General features: G+C 46.8%; 2 protein-coding genes across 4 annotated transcripts in view; one reads left to right on the forward strand and one right to left on the reverse strand.

Annotated features, from left to right (window-relative positions):
• Positions 1 to 1,527: 1,527 nt before the first annotated feature.
• LOC110157763 (uncharacterized) lies at positions 1,528 to 13,606 on the forward strand. Of its 3 annotated transcripts, none has more exons than XM_055158271.1 (7): positions 1,528 to 1,575; positions 6,286 to 6,419; positions 8,923 to 8,992; positions 9,519 to 9,651; positions 11,712 to 12,101; positions 12,173 to 12,301; positions 12,696 to 13,606. In XM_055158271.1, the coding sequence occupies exons 4-7, from the start codon at positions 9,603 to 9,605 to the stop codon at positions 12,752 to 12,754; spliced, it is 627 nt and encodes a 208-aa protein (XP_055014246.1). In that variant the 5' UTR covers positions 1,528 to 1,575; positions 6,286 to 6,419; positions 8,923 to 8,992; positions 9,519 to 9,602; the 3' UTR covers positions 12,755 to 13,606. The 3 variants fall into 3 exon arrangements, with proteins under 3 accessions (XP_055014246.1, XP_055014247.1, XP_055014245.1); XM_055158272.1 differs by lacking the exon at positions 1,528 to 1,575 and adding an exon at positions 4,719 to 4,845; XM_055158270.1 differs by lacking the exon at positions 1,528 to 1,575 and having other exon boundaries at positions 6,047 to 6,419.
• Positions 13,607 to 15,357: 1,751 nt separating this feature from the next.
• The window catches only part of LOC129410283 (ubinuclein-1-like), an 8,552-nt gene continuing 717 nt past the window's right edge, over positions 15,358 to 23,192 (reverse strand). Inside the window, exons 2-13 of the mRNA XM_055157959.1 lie at positions 22,060 to 22,146; positions 21,897 to 21,992; positions 21,515 to 21,688; positions 21,204 to 21,283; positions 20,227 to 20,659; positions 20,088 to 20,158; positions 18,129 to 18,270; positions 17,942 to 18,057; positions 16,330 to 16,419; positions 16,050 to 16,256; positions 15,925 to 15,966; positions 15,358 to 15,721 (exon numbers count right to left, since the gene is read on the reverse strand). Coding sequence (XP_055013934.1) covers positions 15,358 to 15,721; positions 15,925 to 15,966; positions 16,050 to 16,256; positions 16,330 to 16,419; positions 17,942 to 18,057; positions 18,129 to 18,270; positions 20,088 to 20,158; positions 20,227 to 20,659; positions 21,204 to 21,283; positions 21,515 to 21,688; positions 21,897 to 21,992; positions 22,060 to 22,146 — 1,902 coding nt within the window. The remainder of the gene's footprint in view (positions 15,722 to 15,924; positions 15,967 to 16,049; positions 16,257 to 16,329; positions 16,420 to 17,941; positions 18,058 to 18,128; positions 18,271 to 20,087; positions 20,159 to 20,226; positions 20,660 to 21,203; positions 21,284 to 21,514; positions 21,689 to 21,896; positions 21,993 to 22,059; positions 22,147 to 23,192) is intronic.

Raw genomic sequence — 23,192 nt, forward strand, 5'->3', positions numbered from 1 at the left:
GGGAGTATTATCTGTTCCATAAGGGTGAGTTTGTACAGTTGTAGGAGTATTATCTGTTCCATAAGGGTGAGTTGTTGTACAGTTGTAGGGAGTATTTCTGTTCCATAAGTGAGTTTTTGTACAGTTGTAGGGAGTATTATCTGTTCCATAAGGGTGAGTTTTTGTACAGTTGTAGGGAGTATTATCTGTTCCATAAGGGTTGTTGTGGCAAAAATTATATCTCTCTTGAAGATAAACAATGAATCCATTTGCGAAGCCCGATGAGTTTTTGGAATATAGACCAAGGTTTATTCTTGTTACAGCAGATATGGACAGGGCCTAGGCCTGTTTCGGCCAAAGCCCAACAGCCTCTCACCCCTGTCTCCTCCCGTCTCTTCCCATCTCCCTCTCCAGAGCATTTGAGCTCTGAGTATTTATACAGAAATACAAGTTACATACATATCAAAGCAGAGTGACTTTGGTTTCAGAGGGTGGTACTAAATTAACATACAGTTGAGGACAACAAAGGGCTTCCTGAAGGCGGAGACAGTTGTGCCTGATGAACCTTTACACATGTTAATGACTGGTCTGGGTTTCAGGTAGAAATCACATTAATTTACACAAGACAGATTGAGAGAAATCTTTCCACAATCTAAATTTCTATCACAAGGTGAATTGTTGTACAGTTGTAGGGAGTATTATCTGTTATAGATGTGTGTGTGTGTGTGTGTGCATGTGAAAGATACGTGTGTGTGTGTGTATCTGTGTGTGTGTGCGTGTGAGAGAGACGTGTGTGTGTCTCTGTGTGTGTGTGTGAGAGACGTGTGTGTATGTGTGTGTGTGTGAGAGACGTGTGTGTCTGTGTGTGTGTGTGTGTGTGAGAGATGTGTGTGTGTGTGTGAGAGACGTGTGTGCTGTGTGTGTGTGTGAGACGTGTGTGTGTGAGAGACGTGTGTGTCTGTGTGTGTGTGTGTGAGAGACGTGTGTGTCTGTGTGTGTGTGTGTGAGAGACGTGTGTGTCTGTGTGTGTGTGTGTGAGAGACGTGTGTGTGTGTGTGTGTGTGAGAGACGTGTGTGTGTGTGTGTGTGTGAGAGACGTGTGTTGTGTTGTAGTATGTGAGAGACGTGTGTGTCTGTGTGTGTGGTGTGAGAGACGTGTGTGTCTGTGTGTGTGTGTGAGAGACGTGTTGTCCTGTGTGTGTGTGTTGAGAGACTGTGTGTGTGTGGTGTGTGTGTGTGAGAGGACGTGTGTGTGTGTATATGTGTGAGAGACGTGTGTGTCTGTGTGTGTGTGTGTGAGAGACGTGTGTGCTGTGTGTGTGTGTGAGAGACGTGTGTGTCTGTGTGTGTGTGTGTGAGAGACGTGTGTGTGTGTGTGAGAGACGTGTGTGTGTGTGTTTTCTGGTGGAGTTCTTGAGGGCCTGCTGTTGGAGCCTCCCTTCCTTCCTCTGAAAACGCCCACACAGCTCTAGAACTCCCCTCATGTCTCTCCCCCTCACTCTCTCCTCTCACTCTGAGTACCCACCGTGAGGGCCGCCAGGATGGACAGGACAGGAGTACCCCAAACTCTTCTCTTCCAACTCATCTGCTCCTTTTGTGAGTACCCCAAACTCTACCTCCTCTTCTCCTCTGGTGAGTACCCCAATCTCTGCTTCTCTTCTTCTCCTCTGGTGAGTACCCCAAACTCCACTTCTCTAGTACCTCGCCACCTACTTCTGAGTACCCCAAACACTGCTACTCTAGATGCTCTTTTGAGGTGAGCACCTGTTCAGCTTCACTCAGTGCCAACACCACTCTGCTCCTCTGGTGAGTACCACAGCTCCTCCTCTGCTCTGGTGAGTACCCCAAACTCTGCTCTGTCTGCTCCTCTGCTCTGGTGAGTACCCCAAACTCTGCTCTGTCTGCTCCTCTGCGCTAGTGAGTACCCCAAACTCTCCTCCTTCTGCTCCTCTGCTCTAGTGAGTACCCCAGACTCTGCTCCTTCTGCTCCTCTACTCTGGTGAGTACCCAAGAATCTGGTCCTTCTGCAACTCTGCGCTAGTGAGTACTCCAAACCTTCCTCCGTCTGCTCCTCTGCTCTGGTGAGTACCCCAACTCTGCTCCTTCTGCTCCTCTGATATAGTGAGTACCCCAACACTTGTCTGTCTGCTCCTTCTACTCCTCTGCTCTAGTGAGTACCTCAAACTCTGCTCCTTCTGCTCCTCTGCTCTGGTGAGTACCCCAGACTCTCCTCCTTCTCCTCCTCTGCTCTGGTGAGTACCCCAGACTCTCCTCCTTCTGCTCCTCTGCTCTGGTGAGTACCTCAAACTCTGCTCCTTCTGCTCCTCTGCTCTAGTGAGTACCCCAAACTCTGCTCCTTCTACTCCTCTGCTCTAGTGAGTACCCCAGACTCTGCTCCTTCTACTCCTCTGCTCTGGTGAGTACCCCAGACTCTCCTCCTTCTGCTCCTCTGCTCTGGTGAGTACCTCAGACTCTGCTCCTTCTGTTCCTCTGCTCTGGTGAGTACCCCAGACTCTGCTCTGTCTGCTCCTCTGTGCTAGTGAGTACCCCAAACTCTGCTCGGTCTGCTCCTCTGCGCTAGTGAGTACCCCAAACTCTGCTGCTTTTACTCCTCTGCTCTGGTGAGTACCTCAAACTCTGCTCCTTCTGCTCCTCTGTGCTAGTGAGTACCACAGACTCTGCTCCTTCTCCTCCTCTGATATAGTGAGTACCATAACTCTGGTCCTTCTGCTCCTCTGCTCTAGTGAGTACCCCAACTCTGCTCTGTCTGCTCCTCTGATATAGTGAGTACCCCAACACTTGTCTGTCTGCTCCTTCTACTCCTCTGCTCTAGTGAGTACCTCAAACTCTGCTCCTTCTGCTCCTCTGCTCTAGTGAGTACCTCAAACTCTGCTCCTTCTGCTCCTCTGCTCTAGTGAGTACCCCAAACTCTGCTCCTTCTGCTCCTCTGCTCTAGTGAGTACCCCAAACTCTGCTCCTTCTACTCCTCTGCTCTAGTGAGTACCCCAAACTCTGCTCCTTCTGCTCCTCTGCTCTAGTGAGTACCCCAAACTCTGCTCCTTCTACTCCTCTGCTCTAGTGAGTACCCCAAACTCTGCTCCTTCTACTCCTCTGCTCTAGTGAGTACCCCAAACTCTGCTCCTTCTACTCCTCTGCTCTAGTGAGTACCCCAAACTCTGCTCCTTCTACTCCTCTGCTCTAGTGAGTACCCCAAACTCTGCTCCTTCTACTCCTCTGCTCTAGTGAGTACCCAAAACTCTGCTCCTTCTACTCCTCTGCTCTAGTGAGTACCCCAACTCTGCTCTGTCTGCTCCTCTGCTCTAGTGAGTAGCTGTACCTGCATTTTGAGCTTTTTTGTTGTTGAGGTTTTACAGGTACTCCGCAGAGTAGTGATAAAAAGGCATGAGGCAGTCTGATGTAGTAGTAGCTCATTACAAATCACCATGGCAACAGTTATGATCATGTTACAGTACATGTTAAATGTACTGTACTAATAAACTGCCTGACAGTTGCACACATTGTTTGTTTTGGTTCGAGGTCTTTGGCTGTTTCCTGTATTTTTGGACTTTTTTCCCATGTTTTTTTTTTTTGTTTGTTTTGTTTATTTTTTAGATTATTCTAAATTTAACATGTGAGAAACCAGTTCCTCTGGTAAAGACTCGCTGTACAAGTACACAGAGTATTTCAGCTCCTTTTAGCATCATATTAGTCCTGGTTTGGTTTTAGCCCCGTTTAGTTCAGATTTTGTGTGGTTTGGTGCTTTCAGTTCTGATTTAGTCCTGGTTTAGTCCTGGTTTTAGTCCTGGTTTAGTCCTGGTTTAGTCTTGGTTTAGTCCTGGTTTGGTCCTGGTTTAGTCCTGGTTAAGTCCTGGTTTTAGTCCTGGTTTAGTCCTGGTTTAGTCCTGGTTTAGTCCTGGTTTAGTCCTGGTGTAGTCCTGGTTTAGTCCTGGTTTAGTCCTGGTTTTAGTCCTGGTTTAGTCCTGGTATAGTCCTGGTTTTAGTCTTGGTTTAGTCCTGGTATAGTCCTGGTTTGGTCCTGATTTAGTCCTGGTTTAGTCCTGGTTTAGTCTTGGTTTAGTCCTGGTTTAGTCCTGGTTTAGTCTTGGTTTAGTCCTGGTTAAGTCCTGGTTTAGTCCTGGTTTAGTCCTGGTTTAGTCTGGTTTAGTCCTGGTTTTAGTTAGTCCTGGTTTAGTCCTGGTTTAGTCTTGGTTTAGTCCTGGTTTAGTCCTGGTTTAGTCCTGGTTTAGTCCTGGTTTAGTGGTGTGTGTGTTGTGAAAGACACTATGTAAAATCCAAATACATTGTTATTATTACTCTAAATTGAACTCAGATGATGTTGCGTACAGATTTTAGGAGGCGGGGTCTCTCTTCTCTGTGGGCGTGGCCAGAGCAGCAGAGGACTCATGGGAGCTGAGTCTTACAGTAGGTCTGTGTGGAGAGCTCGGATGCGGCCGTGGGCTCGCTGGCTCTGGGTGGGAGGAAGCGTGGGGCGGGTGGGGTGGGTGGGAGGAAGCGTGGGGCGGGTGGGGTGGGTGGGAGGAAGCACGGGGTGGGTGGGGTGGGTGGGGCGCCTGCGCGGAGCCAGCCCAGCTCATATCAACAATGATGGGAGAGAGAGAGGGCAGGGTGTCCTTCCTTCCTCCAGGAACAGTCCACAGGGCGGATTCACCCACAGAACAATGGCCCCGCTCACAACAGCAGGGCTTGGCTGGGTGGCACCTCCGCACTGACCCCCGCCTGCCCCTGTGCCTCTGAGCCACAGCACTGACTCATGCTGACACAAGCTAACAGCAGTTCAGTTTCATGACGTCCGTGTGTGTGTGGACGGGCACCAGACAGTCTTTGAGGCTCAACACTTTTACAAAGGTTTCAGATAAATGACTTTTATTTTTGTTGATGTTTTGTTCTGTTGTATGAAAAGGAAGAGCTGGGACCTGCAAGTCACTTCAACTCGAGTCAGATTGAGTCACTATTTTTAGGACTTGAGACTTGACCTGATAAAATGGACTAAGACTTGGGACTCGACTTGGACTTGAAGGTCAGTGACTTGGGACTTGACTCGTACTTTAGGCCTGTGACTTTAGAAGACTTGATGCTTCTCCTAAAATATATATATGTTTTTAGAAAATACTTTTCTCTTTACAGTTGGTACATGCAGTGCTGTATTTTACAGGAACAAACTGGAACATGTCCCTTCCACTTCTGCTTGGTACTTTAGATGTAACTGAAGTACTGTGATGTGGTACAATGTACTACAGTAATATGCAGTACAGTACAGAGGGAACTACATGGAACATGATCCTTCATGACAAAATAACTGTTATTAAGCACTCTGAAATCTGAATTCTTTCTACTCTGACTATAATAATTTGCACTCTTGTCAAGACATTTAAAAAGGAAAAAGTTGCATCTCTACAACACAACCATGACTTTTTTTAAAAGTACAATTTAGTTTAAAAGTCATAAAAATGGGAAAAAAAAAAAAGAAAAAAAAAAAACTATATTTGGTACTTTGTTTTAAAGACTTGAAATGACTTGAAGCTCAAAGCAGACGACTTGACCTGACCAAGACTCTGAGACAAGCTCATGAGACAGAGACACTGAAGGACAGAGACACTGAAGGACAGAGACACTGAAGGACAGAGACACTGAAGGACGGGCATGAGACAGAGACACTGAAGGACAGAGACACTGAAGGACGGGTCAGAGACCGAGACACTGGAGGACGGGTCATGAGACAGAGACACTGGAGGACGGGTCAGAGACAGAGACACTGAAGGACAGGTCAGAGACAGAGACACTGAAGGACAGAGACACTGTAGGACAGGTCAGAGACAGAGACACTGAAGGACAGGTCAGAGACAGAGACACTGAAGGACGGGTCATGAGACAGAGACACTGAAGGACAGAGACACTGTAGGACAGGACAGAGACAGAGACACTGAAGGACAGAGACACTGACAGGACACTGAAGGACGGGTCATGAGACAGAGACACTGAAGGACAGAGACACTGTAGGACAGGTCAGAGACAGAGACAACAGGTCAAATGCAGGTTTAACCCAGATTCACTGAAGGATGGGTCAGATTTTCCTACTGAGAAATGAAATGTTTCCAAACCTTGTCTTCCTGGAGACAGGGGAGTGTAATGTCTGGGGAACACTGTGGAACATTCCAGACAGAGTATTGACATTTCCATGGAAACAGGGCAGTGTCAGAGCCTCCATAGTGCAGCTTGAACACGTGGTGTGGACACATGAATACCACATGAATAACAGGTGATTGTTTTGTTGTTCGTCTCGTTCAGCGTCTCTGAGGATCCACACCCAGGCCTCCCTCCACCTCCCCCCGACCCCCGACCCCACCTGGGACCCACAGAGCCCCCCCCACCCCCTCCACCCACTGCAGCCTGACGGTAGAGCCACCCGAGCTCGTGGTCAGGTCAGTACACACTCGCACACACATGTACACACACACACACACACCAGCACACACACATGTACACAGACATGTACACACACGCACGTACACACACACACACACACACACACACAGACATCCACATAACCACACACGCACGCACACACACACGTACACACATGTACACACACACACCCACACACACACCAGCACACACATGTACACACACATGTACACACACACACAGAGACATCCACATCCACACACATCCACACACACACGCACACACACACGCACACACACACACACACACACACACACACACACACACGCACACACACACACACACACACGCACACACACACACACACGCACACACACACACACACACACACACACACACACGCACACACACACACACACACACACACACACACGCACACACACACACACACACACACACACACACACACACACACATACGCACACACACACACACACACACACACACAACCACACTGTAAATCAGTGTTTCCCAAACAATTTTTTTCTGGGGACCAATATTTTAAAAGTCACAGACCTTTGTGTGAGTGATCGTGTCTCTGAACATTTAGTTTTACTCAAGTTTGAAACAATGAAAAACAGTCATTGACGCAGCAATAAAAGATACATAAGTCTTCTATTTGGACATTAAATGTAGCTCATTTCTTTTTCTTTTCAACATTCAATTGAACCACCAATATTGGAACAAAATAGTCCTTAAAATAATTATATAAAGATTAGAAATGATTGCTTGTCTTCATTTTTGTGAGCACAGAAAATCCCAATCCACACATATAAAGGAATAAGCTCAGACATACTGGTCCTACTGAGGACAGGAGATTCTGACAAAATGTTGATCCAGAATGACAATAAGGCCACAGATCCATGTACACAAGTGCACACAGGAGACCTACATACACAGACCTACACCCAGCCTCTCCACCTGAGGGTCACCACCTCACTTTTTGGGTAACAATGCTGTAGAGGCTAAGCTTTGACTTTGTTTTCCCCTTGTTACTAATTTACCCTCTTCACAAAAGAAAGATGACTAATGAGCCTGTCTTACACGTTTACAACTTGATGTCGTTGCAGTGCAGTAAAATTAGATCTTTCTTTATTTTCAACAAAGTTCAAGAACAACATTTCTTCACGTGTAATTACATGAGAATACAACAGATAGACAGCACTGTGCCCCCAAAAGAGCAAATCATGTATCAGATTTATTTCTTTGAAATCAAACATATAAAATCATGCACTGAAACATTTTATATTGCTTTTTATACAAAAAATACTAATGAATTATTGTGAATTGTTAATTATTCATGCAGCTATGTAAACCTTATGAAATGGTGCTTACACACACATCTGGGGACATTTGTCTGACTTGTGATTAGAATGACTATGTACATTTTAATAATAGGATCCTGTTCATTTTGTTTTTTAAACAAACACATCTGTTGTGGCAAAATGTATGTATCTCTTGAAGATAAATATGAATCCATTTGTGAAGCCTGATGAGTTTTTGGAATGTAGACCAAAGTTTATTCTTATTATAGCAGATATGGACAGGGCCTAGTCCTGCCCTGACCACAGACCAACAGCCTCTTCTCCTCCAGCAGGATGTTCCTACCACATCCTGCCCCATCTCCCCTGTATCTCCCCCGTATCTCCCCCAGAGCATCTGAGCTCTGAGGATTTCTACAGAAATACAAGTTACATACACATCAAAGCAAAGTGACTTTGGTTTCAGAGGCTGATGCTAAATGAACATCCAGTTGAGGACAATAGAGGGCTTCCTGAAGGAGGAGACAGTTGTGTGTGCTGAACCTTTACACATGTTCATGACTGCTCTGGGTTTCAGATAACAGTCACATTCATTTACACAAAGACAGATTGAAAGAAATCTTTTCACAATCTAAATTTCTATCACACATCCAGAACAAGACTGAAACTGTGTAGGGCCACAAAGATTCATTGGCTCATTGTGATTAGTCAACTATAAAAAATAATCAAAGACATCATCTGATCATGGTCAATGTTTTCTGGATTATACAGACTCTAGAACACCTGGAAAATAACTTAATTTGATCTTCCAATGTTATGTTGTTCCTTTTGACTCACCTGTGTGTTGTTTACACCCTGACACGTTACAGTCACGTGTTTTGTGGCTGATTTACTCAGAGTTTGGCTCTAGTCTCCTCCTGCATTGGTTATAAAGGGATAGCGCCATCTGCAGTCTGTCGTCCTTGAAAGTTGATAGGCCCCCTCGTCCTCGTTTTCTGTCCTCTGGGATTTCAATAGCCTCCTTAATCCAATGTTTGGGTTTGTTGTCCTCCATCCCAGTTATTTTGGTGCTTTCCCAGTCCAGGATGTGTGTGTCTCTCCTGCAGGAATGTGTGAAGTGAGATCTGTGTGTCAGATGAACCTGGAGTGACGTCACTTCTGCTCTCACACTCATCACACTCTGGGACTGTCTTTGCAGGTTTGGAGATCCGGTCTCTGTCAATTGCTCCACCACACAAGAAACCTACCTGGGCTGGGAAGATGTACCGGTAAGACTTGTCCTCTGTTTTCCTGGTTCCTCCCCCTGACTCCTCATAGTCAGGTCGCCCCCTCACAGCCTGGTGGTCCCCTCACAGCCTGGTGGTCCCCTCACAGTCTGGTGGTCCCCTCACAGCCTGGTGGTCCCTTCACAGCCTGGTGGTCCCCTCACTGTTTGGTGGTTCCCTCACAGTCTGGGGCTCCCCTCACAGCCTGGTGGTCCCCTCACAGTTTGGGGCCCCCCTCACAGCCTGGTGGTCCCCTCACAGTCTAGTGGCCCCCTCAAGGGCTGGTGGCCCCCTCACAGCCTGGTGGTCCCCTCACAGTCTGGTGGTCCCCTCACAGCCTGGTGTTCCCCTCACAGCCTGGTGGTCCCCTCACAGTCTGGGGCCCCCCTCACAGCCTGGTGGTCCCCTCACAGCCTGGTGGCCCCCTCATAGTCTGGTGGCCCCCTCACAGTCTGATTGCCCATTCATAGTCTGGTAGTTCCCTCACAGTCTGGTGGCCCTGGTGATGCTGAGATGTTGTTCTCCTCAGACGCCTGCTGAAGCAGGAGGTGTGTTCTCGCTGTGGACGGAGGAGGCCCTGAGAACATGGATCCTGGATCCTGCGTGTTTCGCTATGACTGAGGTGGAAAAGTGTGACCTCAGAGTGCCCGTCACTGTCTACCGTGAGTAACCTGACCCCCTGACCCACACTGCGCAAGTTAAGATCAGTGAACTGCACTAACTTCTTGGGTTCATTTTTAAAGACAATACAGTAAAGTGTATTTATCTTGTTGACATGTTTCTGCTGCTGCATCTTCAGAACTGTCCCCAGTGTTGGTGGTGACGTGTCGTATATCAGCTGTTGTTACTTCCTGTAGGCGTGGTCAGCTCTTGTTACTTCCTGTAGGCATGGTCAGCTGTTGTTACTTCTTGTAAGCATTGTAGGATTTTATCCCACAACAAATTCAAACGCTGGATCAGGAAGGTCATTGAAATCAGGAAACGGGGCATGGACAGCATGAACCAGGCAAGTGGAGGTGTGGTCAGTCTGAACCAGGTCCATCAGGCTGCCCACACTTACAGGAAGTAACAACAGCTGATATAGACACATCCCCACCAGCACCAGGGACAAGTCTGAAGATGCAGCAGCTCCTCCTCCTGTGTGGTCTTTAAAAAAGAACCCAAGGAGTTAATGTACATAAGAAGAAAGAAATTGAATGTTTTTGGATTAGTAAGTAAGATGCAGTTTCAGTTTCTCCTTCTACAGCCTACATTAGTTTTGTAATGCATGAAGCTCGTCCGTGTTATTCAAGAGCTGATAGTACTTTATTTTCTGATCTATGTCCTAGTGTTTCCTCATCACAAACAGACCTGCACTTGTGATTTGTTTCATTCACACATGTTTAACACAAATCCTGCAGAATCAGGCTGAGATCTTCTCTCAAAGAAAAAACACTCTGTTCCACCTTGTGATGTCATGTGGTAATACAGGAAGAGCTCCAGTGTGTTTTTTAAACCACACACTTTCGCCAGGATCATTTGGATGATTTCAGCCCAGGAATTGTTGATCTCTATTGAACCACAGAGAAAAAGAGCTGTTCACTTGAAAACTACCACTTTGTGACATCACAAGGTGGAACAGAGCATTTTGAACTTTGGAGCTGCAGAAAGACTAATAATAAAGGGTGTGTGAAACATGTGCTAAACATGTGCAACATGTTTAACACACAAAACACACACAAAACACAAAACACAACTGCAGAAGAGTTAGTTAGAGCTAGAGCCCGCTATTATTTAGCTGCTTTTTCTCACTAGTATTTTTCACCTCGGGACACTACTAGTCTCACCTTGGGACATTATGAGTTCAGGATGCTTTGTTTCTGCTCGGCCCCGTTCAGTCTCAGGAGCCAAAAACCCTTTTGTGGGACCCACCTTGTGTGAAATGATCGGAGTGTCTTAAAAGTGTTGCTATAGTCACATACAGTGTCACATAGTCCTGAAATTCTGAACAAAGAGTCCTGACATGATGAGGAATACAACAATATAACCTTTCATATAACCTAACATATGGATGCCTAAAAAGCCTTCAGTGCACAGCTTGGCACATTGGACAGTATCAGACTGCCTTTAGCTTCCAACAAACTAGTTACAGCGCCATCTGCTGGTGCTTTGTATAAATGTATTTTGTTTTGACCTGTTTACAAGACACAGCTATTTCATCAAGTATTACATGAAATATAGGCTGAAGCTGGAGCAGGTGTAACTGTGAGGAGCTGTCCACTGCTCTGGTGCTGAACTGACTCAGAGCCTACTAATACTACTAATACTACTGTACTATTACTACTATTGCTACTATTACTACCAACACTACTCCTGCGACCAGTGATGCTGCTGCTGCTGCTGCCTTTGCTCCTGCTACTACTACTACTGTTACTACTACTGCTGCTACTTCTACTACTACTACTGTTACCACTACTACTACTACTGAACCTCCTGTAGAAGGACTTCTTGTTCAAGTAAGATCTCCCTAAAGCATGTGACAGTAGTTGAAAGCACACACATCTGATTCTCAGTGGACTGGCCTGGGTCACAGCTCACAGTAGCATAATGGATAAGTGTGAAACATCTCTTCTATGAACATAAGCTCACAGTACAGTGGATAAGTCTGAAACAGGACACACTTGATACACTGTTGAAGAACACTGGCTACTCTGCTGACCATGTGTGTCCTGTGTGTCCTCAGAGCCTCCAGAGAGCGTGTCTGTGACCTTTAGGAACCTCTCATGGCCCCTACTGGAGAGCCCCTCAGGGCCCCTGGTGGAGGACTCCTCAGGGCCCCTGCTTCAGCCCCTGGAGGAGGGCCAAGTGTACTGTCTGCAGTGTGAGGTGGGGGCCGTGGCTCCTGCTCAGAACATGACGGTGACCTTTTACAGGAACTTCAGGGAGCTGAATGTCACAGGAAGCAACACAACAGACAAGAGTCCAGTGACCGAGAGTTTCTGTCTGGACTACAGAGTGAGCAGAGAGGACCATGGGGCCACCTTCTGGTGTGAGGCCAGACTGGAGCTGGGGCCTCAGGGCCCACAGCCCCCTCCAGTGGTCAGGTCACACAACATCACGGCTGTCGTGCACTGTGAGTACACAGAGCAGAAATTACAGTACCTCTGTACATGTGGACTCTGGGCTGATCTCTTGTGTTTACAGTCACTGAGGAGCAAGTGGAGGCCCCGCCCACTCGCTCCAGCAGAGAGCATGCTGGGAGAAACACCGTGTCAGCACAGAGCCAGCAGGGCCAGAGGCAGCACCCAGAGGTGCATAGACCCAAAGGAGCAGGTCAGGAAATCCACACTGACCTCTGTTAAGTCTCTTTATACTGTTCAGGCTGCATTTGAGCTCATGTTATCAATGAAATACATGTCATGATCAGAACATGTTCAGTATGGCCCTGCCCTGAGCAGCAGCTCACACTGACAAGAGGATCTCACAGTACAATCACTCTACTCACATTGAGCCTGCAGGTCTTGACCAGGACATCAGGTGCAGTTATGTCAAAGCACACACATCTATTTAGATTTGAGATTTTACTTTGCAAGAGTTCATCAGTACAGTTAACACTAGTCGACTTGCTCACCTGCACGACGTGTTGTAAGGACCATGCTGCACAAATGTATGAACAGAAAAGCCTCAGCATTATAACCACTGTGTGCATGTACCTCCTGTGTTTTAGGACACGCCTCTGGGTCCAGCGCTGCCGTCCTATTGGCTCTGCTGATCCTTCACATGTAAGAGAATTCTGCCGTCACAATAAAAGACCGACTCCAGTTCTGGCCCTCCACAATAAGAGCCCAGCGTGAAGAACAATGAGAAACTCTGTGCATTTGAATTCATAAACTACCCCTTTTCTACAAAAACATGAAATGTAATACACACTTTTTGGTGGACACACATTAAAGGGCCCATACTACACACTGAAAACACTCATTGAGTGGTGAGACAGGAAGGTCTCCACTGTGTTATTAAACTCCATACACCTTCACTGCAATCATTTGCAATAGTTGGAGTCAAACTTTGAAGCTACATCTATTGTTTTAGTTCAACTGAGGCTAAAAATAGCTGTTAACTTGAAAACTACCACTTGATGACATCACAAGGTGGAACAGAGCATTTGGAGCTTTATAGAGTTTACAGACTAATAATCCTGGATTACTCAAACATGTGAATGAAACAAAACACAGCTCCAGGTACTGGATGTTTTTGAGGAGGTAACAGTATTATAGCTGATTTAAAACTCACCTGAGTCTGTTTTGCATAATAAAGGACCTTTAAATCTTTAAGTAAAAATGTAAATTGTGAATAGTTTTGCTGGTGCACAGGTTTTCTTGTTACACAATATGAGTGTATTCAGTTAAACCCATGTTTGAGCCGGTTACCTCATGTTGGACAATGTTTCACTTGTGTGTGTAATGGACTATGTGTAGTATTATTTGAGCTCATGTACAGCCCAAAATGTTGTGTTCCCTCAGACTGTCAGCTCGGACTTCTCTGGCTCTAGGATAAACATACTGTTGCAACATGTGTGTTTATAAATGTAAATACTCTTTTTGTTTCATTTTGGCTATTTATATTAAAAACCTTCTGTCTGGAACAATCTATGATCAAATGTGTGAGATATTATTTAAACAAGAGGACATGTCATGCACAGTCAGGCCACAGACAGATCAGGCCTCATGTGAAGCTCAGACACCTCCAGAGTCTCTCCCTGAGCTGCAGAGGCTGCACTAGCACTGACTCTGCTGGGGTTTAGGGAGAGACTGTTCAGATCAGAGACACTTTAGGTTTAACACGCTGGGTTTGGTCTCATGTTGCAAGAATTACACCAAATTATAACAATGTGGCCCAACAGCAACACAGTTTATATGTAAATGATAACATTTATCAGAGGTGGGGTCAAGTAATTTTGCAAGTTTCAAGTAAGTCTCAAGTCTTTGACCACAAGTCCAAGTCAAGTCCCAAGTCAAATACATGCCAAGTCGAGTCTCGAGTCACTGGCCCACAAGTCCAAGTCAAGTCCAAGTCGATTGCTTTGAACTTCAAGTCATTTCAAATCTTTAGATTTTTTTAAATTTATATGACGTTTAAGCTAAATTATACTTCAAAAGGTAAAGTTATACAAGTATTTATGTAAGAGTTGTACAAATGCACATTTTTCCTTTTTAAATGTCTTGACAAGATCTAAGTGTGAATCATTAGTCAGAACAGAAAGAATTTAGATTCAAAAGTGATTAATAACAGTTATTTTGTTGTGTAATCTGCACTGAAATGAAAGGATCATGTTCTATGCATTTCCTTCTGTTTTACTGTATTGTACTGTATATTACTGTAGTACATTTGAGGATACCATCTCACAGTACTTCAGTTACTGTTGCCATAGTAACAGAGAAGTGGGAGGGACATGATCCAGTGTATTCCTGTAAAATTAAGCACTGCATGTACCAACTGTAAAGAGAAAAGTATTTTCCAGAAACATATTTTTAGCAGAAGAATCACGTGTTCAAGTCATAGTGCTCAAGTCCAAGTCAAGTCTCAAGTCCCAAAAATAGTGACTCAAGTCTGACTCGAGTCCAAGTCACGACCTGCAAGCCCCCACCTCTGGTATTTACAGAAGAATACTTATGTGCATTTGAGTAAATCTTATTGGTTCTATTTGGAGTGAGGGGAGAGGAGGGGCAGGGTCTGGACGACTAAAGGGGACGAGTGAAGAGGGAGGATCATATCTAGCACAGAGTCCCTGATATTACTGAAATACATCAACATGCCACTGAATACAGACACAGGCTTACCTTTATTTATTACAAAAGTGACAAATATCCAGAATAGCTGGTTAATTCATAGAAACGACCAAACACACAAGGCTAAAAAGAGTCCAGTCCTCCAGCGTTCACAGACCGGTGACAGGCGGGGATGGACAGGTGTCACAGGGGACAGGCGGGGATGGACAGGTGTCACAGGTGACAGGCGGGGATGGACAGGTGTCACAGGTGACAGGCGGGGATGGACAGGTGTCACAGGTGACAGGCGGGGATGGACAGGTGTCACAGGTGACAGGCGGGGATGGACAGGTGTCACAGGTGACAGGACAGGCGGGGATGGACAGGTGTCACAGGTGACAGGCGGGGATGGACAGGGTGTGACACACAGGGGACAGGCGGGGATGGACAGGTGTCACAGGTGACAGGACAGGCGGGGATGGACAGGTGTCACACACAGGTTGACAGGCGGGGATGGACAGGTGTCACAGGGGACAGGCGGGGATGGACAGGTGTCACAGGGGGGACAGGACAGGCGGGGATGGACAGGTGTCACAGGGGACAGGCGGGGATGGACAGGTGTCACATGTTCTTGGTGGAGTCCAGGTTGGGAGTGAGCGCGCTCAGTGGGGTCAGGGGGAAGTTGGTGGGGCTGGACTGAGGGGGTGGAGGGGGCAGGGGGGGGCTGCTCGTGGCCTCGCTGAAGCCCCACCTTTGAGTGCACTGGTTGTACCGGGCCACCGCTTCCACCAGCAGCTCCTGGAACGAGGGCTGGAGGTGGGTGCGGCACGGGGCTGAGGAGGCGGGCTTAGAGGAGTGGGCGGGTTTATTGTCTGAAGAGGCGGGGTCAGTGTCTATGGCCACACCCCTCTGTCCAGGAGTCACTACACCAGAGTCACATGACGCTGGAGTGATCGTAGTCCATCTCCTCTCAGACTTCTTCACCCTACAACAAAACATGAGATCAGATTTGAACATTTACAGTAAAAGACATTGATAAATATGACTACAGATTTTATTCTTATTCATCAAATGCTGCAAAAATCAACTAAGCAAAGTCAATCATGTGAAATACCAAAGCTAATGCAGCAGCAGTCAGTGCTGCACACTACAGCACCTCAAGACATGTCGTTCTGTGGAGGTACTTACAGCCCCGGACTCAGAAGATTCCTGGCCTCCTTCTGCAGGATCCTACAGAGGACACAGGGGTCAGGGTGTGGCACGGGGAGGATCTGGGGTTTAGTGAGGAACTGAGGTGTGGCTGTGGTTGTTACCTGGAGGGCATCCATCCTTTGGGCCAGAGCGGTTTCACCTTCCCCTCCAGTACTGAACTCAGGTACTGATCCACCTCCTCCTGGGCCCTGTGCTCCTCCTCCTGGGCCCTGTGCTCCTCCTCCTGGGCCCTGTGCTCCTCCTCCTGGGCCCTGTGCTCCTCCTTGAACTGCTCCAGTCTGAGCTTGAGCAGTCGCCGCAGACCCTCTCTACAGGAGACAGGTCAGCGTACACTCACCTAAACGTTATTATGTTCTATTATCACCCACAGTCCAGTCTGACCTGATTTCATCATTCCATTTGAAGAGTTTTTTGGGTCCAGGGGCCTTCTTTGCTCCCCTCTCCTCACTCTCATCCTCCTCCTGTGTGGCCCTGGACAACACAACAAAAGCACAAGGCGATGTACAATTTTGGAATCCATGTCAAAGATCAGACTGGGCATACAGAGACTTGCAATGTTTGTCATGAGCATTAGGCCTGTGAATAGATTTCTGATTAATGTTTTAATAATGTGTATGTGTAATAATGTTTTGTCAATAAGTTTTAGGTACACTCAAGGGCGTAGTTTTGCATTGGGACAGTGGGGACATATCACAACTAATATTTGGGGAAGACAAAATAGTCCCCACCAATATTTGCCATTTTATTTTAATAAACAAAAATATAATTTTATTCCAATATTATTCCAAACTGAGTCTTTGCCTCAAGTGGAGGAGTTCAAGTATCCGGGGTCTTGTTCACGAGTGAGGGAAGGACGGAACGTGAGATTGACAGGCGGATCGGTGCAGCTTCGGCAGTGATGCGGTCGCTGTATCAGACCGTTGTGGTGAAGAGGGAACTGAGCCGAAAGGATCTCGATTTACCAGTCAGTCTTCGTTCCTACTCTCACCTATGGTCATGAGCTCTGGGTAGTGACCGAAAGGACGAGATCGCGGATACAAGCGCTCGAAATGAGTTTCCTCCGCAGGGTGGCTGGGCGCTCCCTTAGAGATAGGGTGAGGAGCTCAGTCACACGGGAGGAGCTCGGAGTAGAGCCGCTGCTCCTCCACGTCGAGAGGAGCCAGTTGAGGTGGCTCGGGCATCTGTTCCGGATGCCTCCTGGGCGCCTCCCTCGGGAGGTGTTCCGGGCATGTCCCACCGGGAGGAGGCCCCGGGGAAGACCCAGGACACGCTGGAGGGACTATGTCTCTCGGCTGGTCTGGGAACGCCTCGGGGTCCCCCCGGAGGAGCTGGAGGACGTGTCTGGGGTGAAGGAAGTCTGGGAGTCCCTGCTTAGACTGCTGCCCCCACGACCCGGCCCCGGATAAGCGGACGAAAATGGATGGATGGATGGATTATTCCAAACTCAATATTAACTGAACTGGTTTTAGCTCACATTTTGTTTCTCAGACATTCTGAGATTCAGTGATATGATGACAGGGTTACCCCTGCTGCTGTTTCATTGGCTGTAACAGAGAGATGACATTAGTGGAGCAAGGAGCCTAAACTGGGGAAGTGGCAGGACAGGGCCGCACCTGAAGATGTCGGCTTGAGCAGGCGTGAGTGAAGACGCTGCACCAAACTTTGAAAAACTTTTCAAAAGGAACTCACTTGGCTTCATTTTCAGTTAAATTTGTCTTATAATGAGTCGCTGCAGAAAAAGAGCAACTATCACCACAAGTGCACCTCCCTAATAGAGCCCTACTCGTGCGCTGTGAGCAGCCCGACTCTACTTACAATATTCTATGGAAAAATGTACGGACATTCCCACACAAATATCTCATCACAAACAATCAAAGGGAAATCTGCTACAAATGTCTACATCGCTGTCATCGCTGAAGAGTAATACAAGACCTTTTGGCTGTCAGCATTATTCCCTCACATGACCCCAACGTGACCCCAACGTGACCCTCACACAGAGGTGCACGGGAGAGCTCCACACATCTCCTTCCAGCTGAGGATCTGTTCGGGCATGGTCTTCTTGATGGCCTTCTTCAGAGTCTTCATGAGCTGCTCCTCATCGGGCTTCTCCTGCGCACATGGAGAACAGGTGGAAGCTCATACAGATGATCGGTTGTACAGTGTGAGTGGATGAGGCGTACGTTGCGTGATTGCTTGAGCCGGTTGACCCTGCGCATGAGCGTGTCTTTGTTGCAGGGCAGGAAGGAGCAGAGGTGGGAGTAGACCCTGGAGCGCAGAGGACCTCCGTGAGGTCCTCCATGTTGTCGGCACTGCCCGTCGATTCTGACAGAGGCACATGACATGAGACAGATCACACTACTGCAAACACACTGAATATGGATAACAAGCAAATCGCTCACACCAGACGCCTGATCTGTGTTCAGTTACAGCGTGCACGTACTGTTACAGCGTGTGTGTATATCTGTTACAGCGTGTACAGTCCCTGACAAAAGTCTTGTCACTTATCCATTTTGTAGAAACAAAAGTTTATAACCTGACTTTAAATTAATCGATTGGTTTTAGAAATGTCTCATATGAAGCTAAAACCCTCCCAAATTATGCTCAATATACTAAAATAAATTTGCTTCACTGAAGAAAGATTGATCATTTAATGAACACAGAAAGGTCAGATTTTGGCAAGACAAAAGTTTTGTCACCTACAGAAAATTGAACAAATAATTTACTTCAAATACAAAAATATGTTGCATAACATCAGTGAATGAAGTAGTGGTGCTGTGAGATCCATATTTAATATCTTGTATGACTCCATGAACTTGAAGGACACATCCATGCGGTTCAACAATGATTCATACAATTTGTTGATGAAGTCATCAGGAATAGCAAAGAAAGCGTCTTACATGCCTCCCAGAGTTCATCAAGATTCTTTGGTTTTGTCTTCCATGCTTCCTCTTTCATTCTACCCCAGACATGCTCAATGATGTTCATGTCTGGTGACTGGGCTGGCCAGTCCTGGAGCACCTTGATCTTCTTCACCTTGAGAAACTTTGATGTAGAGATAGAAGTATGTGATGGAGCACCATCCTGCTGCAAAATTTGACCCTTTTATGGTTGGGAATGTAAGAGGAGCTAATACTTCTTGATATTTTAGGTTATTGATATTTGCCTTCCACCCTGCAAATGTCTCGCACACCCCCAGACTGGATGGAACCCCAGACCAGGATTTTTCTGCCACCAAACTTAACTGTTTTCTGGGTGAATCTTGGATCCATGCGGGCTCCAGTAGGTCTCCTGCAATATTTGCGGCGGCTGTGATGTAATTCAATCGAGGATTCATCTGAGAAATTCACCTTCTGCCACTTTTCCAGTGTCCATCCTTTTAGCAGGCTGTGGGCCTTGGCAAATGCCACACGGTTTGCCACCTTGGATTTTCCAATCAACAAACAGTCCTCCTGAGCAGTTGTCTTGCGGGGTCTGCTGGACCTGGGCTTGTCAAAAACATCTCCAGTCATTTCAGATCTTTTTCTTATTCTTTGTACTTGACGCTGAGACACATTGAAGGTGTCACCACCTCAGCAGTGGATCTGGTCTTCAACCTCTTGATAATTAACGCTTTGGTCTCAGGGTGGATCTTAGGCATGTTGTCAGAGGTCAAGTTGCAGTTGATGTGAAGGTCTGGTGTGCTGGGGTTCTTTTTATACACACCCACTAATTGATTGATCAGTAACTGATCACAGGTGAGGCTGTAATCTAGGATTGGGTGCATCATATGACAAAGCGACAAGACTTTTGTCTTGCCAAAATCTGACCTTTCTGTGTTCATTAAATGATCAATCTTTCTTCAGTAAAGCAAATTTATTTTAGTATATTGAGCATAATTTGGGAGGGTTTTAGCTTTCATATGAGACATTTCTAAAACCAATCGATTAATTTAAAGTCAGGTTATAAGCTTTTGTTTCTACAAAATGGATAAGCGACAAGACTTTTGTCAGGGACTGTATATGTTACAGCATGTAGTATATGTTACAGCATGTAGTATATGTTACAGCATGTAGTATATGTTACAGCATGTAGTATATGTTACAGCATGTAGTATATGTTACAGCGTGCTGCACTGTCTGTTACAGAGATGGGGAACTTACAGCAGCAGCAGCTCATTGATCTCTGGGGTGTAGAACTTGACTTTGGACTCTCCCTCTGAGGTCTTGGAGGCCTGTGCACATGTCAGGTCTCATATCAGTTTAAGCACGTGTGTGCATGTCTGAACCATGTGCAGCTCACCATCTGGAGTCTGAGGATGCTCTCCTCCAGAGCACGAGGAAAGTCTTCAGGACAGACCTGGGACACTGTGTCCTCCGCTCTGGGGCGTGTCCCCGTCCTCTCGACCGTCCCCTGGGTGTGCAGGGCCCCATCAGGGAGGGGCGGGGGGGTGGATGTGGGGGGTGGGGAGTGGGTGGAAGAGCTGTCCTCACTGACCAGCACACAGTCCACATCAGAGTCCAGAGCCGGACCCATTGAGGGCCCCATGAGTCTGTGGAGTGGGGCCGTGAAGGACATGCAGCCTCCTCCTCCTGCATCTGCAGGCCCCAGGGCCAATGTGGTGAAGCCCAGAGAGGGGCCCCACATTGGGGCCACTGCCTTCTTCTGCCTCTCCCTCTCACACCTCCTCAAAGCACTGGTAATACTCAGGGCTGTGGGCTTCTTTTTCTTCAGACTGTCAGCCACAAGTACAGACACACACTATAGTCAGGCACACACACACTACAGGCAGACAGCACACAGACACACACTGCAGTCAGATTGCAAATAGACAAGACACACACACACACACTACAGTGAGACTGCACACAGAAAAGACACACATACACACATTAACTACAGGCCATACCGGCTTATCAAAGTCCGATCTCGTCTCGGTCTGTCAGTATTGGATAAGAGACCACTGGGAAAATCAGGTGCTACAGGGGGGCACCACTCACTAAAACTGTGGCTACAATAGTAGCTTACCACCACTAAGTGTGGAGTGAATAAACAATAAAAAAACCTGTAAAAAAAAACAAAAAAAAACTACGCCCAAAAAGTCCTTTGAGTGTCTTGAAAGGCACTATATAAATGCAATGATAAATTAATTAAAACAGTCAGACGGACGCACGCACGCTCGCACGCTCGCACGCACGCTCGCACGCACGCACGCACGCTCGCACGCTCGCACGCACGCTCGCACGCACGCACGCACGCACGCACGCACAGTAACTTGCCCTGGGTTGGTATCTCTCTCGCAGTCGTCCTCACAGCGTTTCTTCAGTGGTTTGTCCATTGCAACTGTGAGTTTACGCCTCTACAACAGACAGCAGCACGAGAGAGAGACAGAGACACTGAAGCATGAGGCTTGATTCAAGAAGAAATTAACCTTTATTTTATTATATTATATATATATACATATATATATATATAAAATACACACACACGCCCACTATATGTGTGTAGAGATTCCATGTCTGAGTTCACTGAAAAACAATCTACCCACAGGAACAATAAAGTGACCTAGACATTCACCCAGGGCTCTCACCTTAGATGCCTCCTTCCTCTTCTCTGCTGAGGGCCCCTCACCAGGCTCCTGTGGAAGTCCCTCTGGGGGCTCCTCCAGCTCCATGTCTGAGGCCTGTCTGAAGTGCAGGAGCCCTGTGTTCACATAGAAACCCCCCTGCTCGGTGGTGAGGGACATGGGCACAAACTCGTCATACTGTGACAGACAAACAGACGAATCACACCCAACTGTTACTTCCTGACAAATAAGACAAATACAAGAAAGCACTTCAGAACATGTGTTTAGTGGTCTACACAGGACGTGCACAGTAACACCTGATGGAGATCAGATACTTTTACTAGCAGCCTTTTCATGGTGAAAGGAACATTACACAGCACTACTGCAGTTCTACTACAATACTCACAGCCTCAGAGTTATCGATGAATGAATCCTCATCGTCATAACCATATCCGATATCGATCAGGTCCTGGACACGATGCTGGGGTCTGGGCTTCCCTCCCTGTCACACAAACATACACATGTGATACACAAAACACACACACATCAACCTCAGGCTCTTATCTCACATATTTCTCCTCCAGTTTGTTGGTGATATGGGCCAGTTCCTCCTGCTCCTGCTGCTCCATCCTGCTCAGACGAACCTCCACTCGCTTCTACTAAACAGCACACACAAACGCACAAACACACACACACACAACGTGCACACACACACAACACGCACACACAAGCACACACAACGCACACACACACACACACACACACACACACACACAAGCACACACACAAGCACACACACACACACACACACACACACACAAGCACACACAATGCGCACACACAGAAGCAGACACAAACAGACACAAGCACACACAAACACACGCTGTAACTGACTGGTCTTCACAATATTATGATGATGAAAGCTCAGAGTCTCTTCACACCCAGAGCCTGTGTGCTTTAGACACACAACTCTGTTCAACAAGTCCAACACATATCTTTATTTATTCATTTACCTAGAACTATTTTGTGTTCATTTGTTTTATGGTCATCACAAAAAAAAGTTTTTCTAGTTCACAATAATGTTTTGTTTATTCTGAAAAAGAAATAATCACGTGACACGGTGAACAAGGGCATGGCAACTGTTTACCATCACACAACTCATGAGCCTCCTAACAACATTTCAGACACTGTTATAATGTCCACCCTGTCCAAATGTAGAACATGACAAGGCGAACCGCGACATGACAAGGCGAACCGCGACATGACAAGGCGAACCGCGACATGACAAGGCGAACCGCGACATGACAAGGCGAACCGCGACATGACAAGGCGAACCGCGACATGACACGGCGAACCGCGACATGACACGGCGTACCGCGACATGACGGGGCGAACCGCGACATGACGGGACGTACTGCGACAGGGTGGTTTTTGGATTACTGGAGCTTTACTTGAGCATGTGAGAGGTTATACCTCATGCCAATGCCTCAACAGAAATCTTTGGTGTTTATTAAAACTAAATTGTTCAACAAATATGCGATTGTTTTTTCAGAAAGTCCTAATATTCTCTCATGTGTCACTGTGACAGGCCTGATCAAGCTTACAATGTCCACCCTTTTTCTCAAGACCAAATGATGAAAAATGTGAAACGTGAGGGCTGGACTTGGATTCATTTGAGGGAAACCAAAATCCTAAAGGCGCC

Source organism: Boleophthalmus pectinirostris, unplaced genomic scaffold (genome assembly GCF_026225935.1).
Source record: "Boleophthalmus pectinirostris isolate CB_2022bp ecotype Guang Dong unplaced genomic scaffold, ASM2622593v1 HiC_scaffold_22, whole genome shotgun sequence".
NCBI classification, from domain to species: Eukaryota; Metazoa; Chordata; class Actinopteri; order Gobiiformes; family Gobiidae; genus Boleophthalmus; species Boleophthalmus pectinirostris.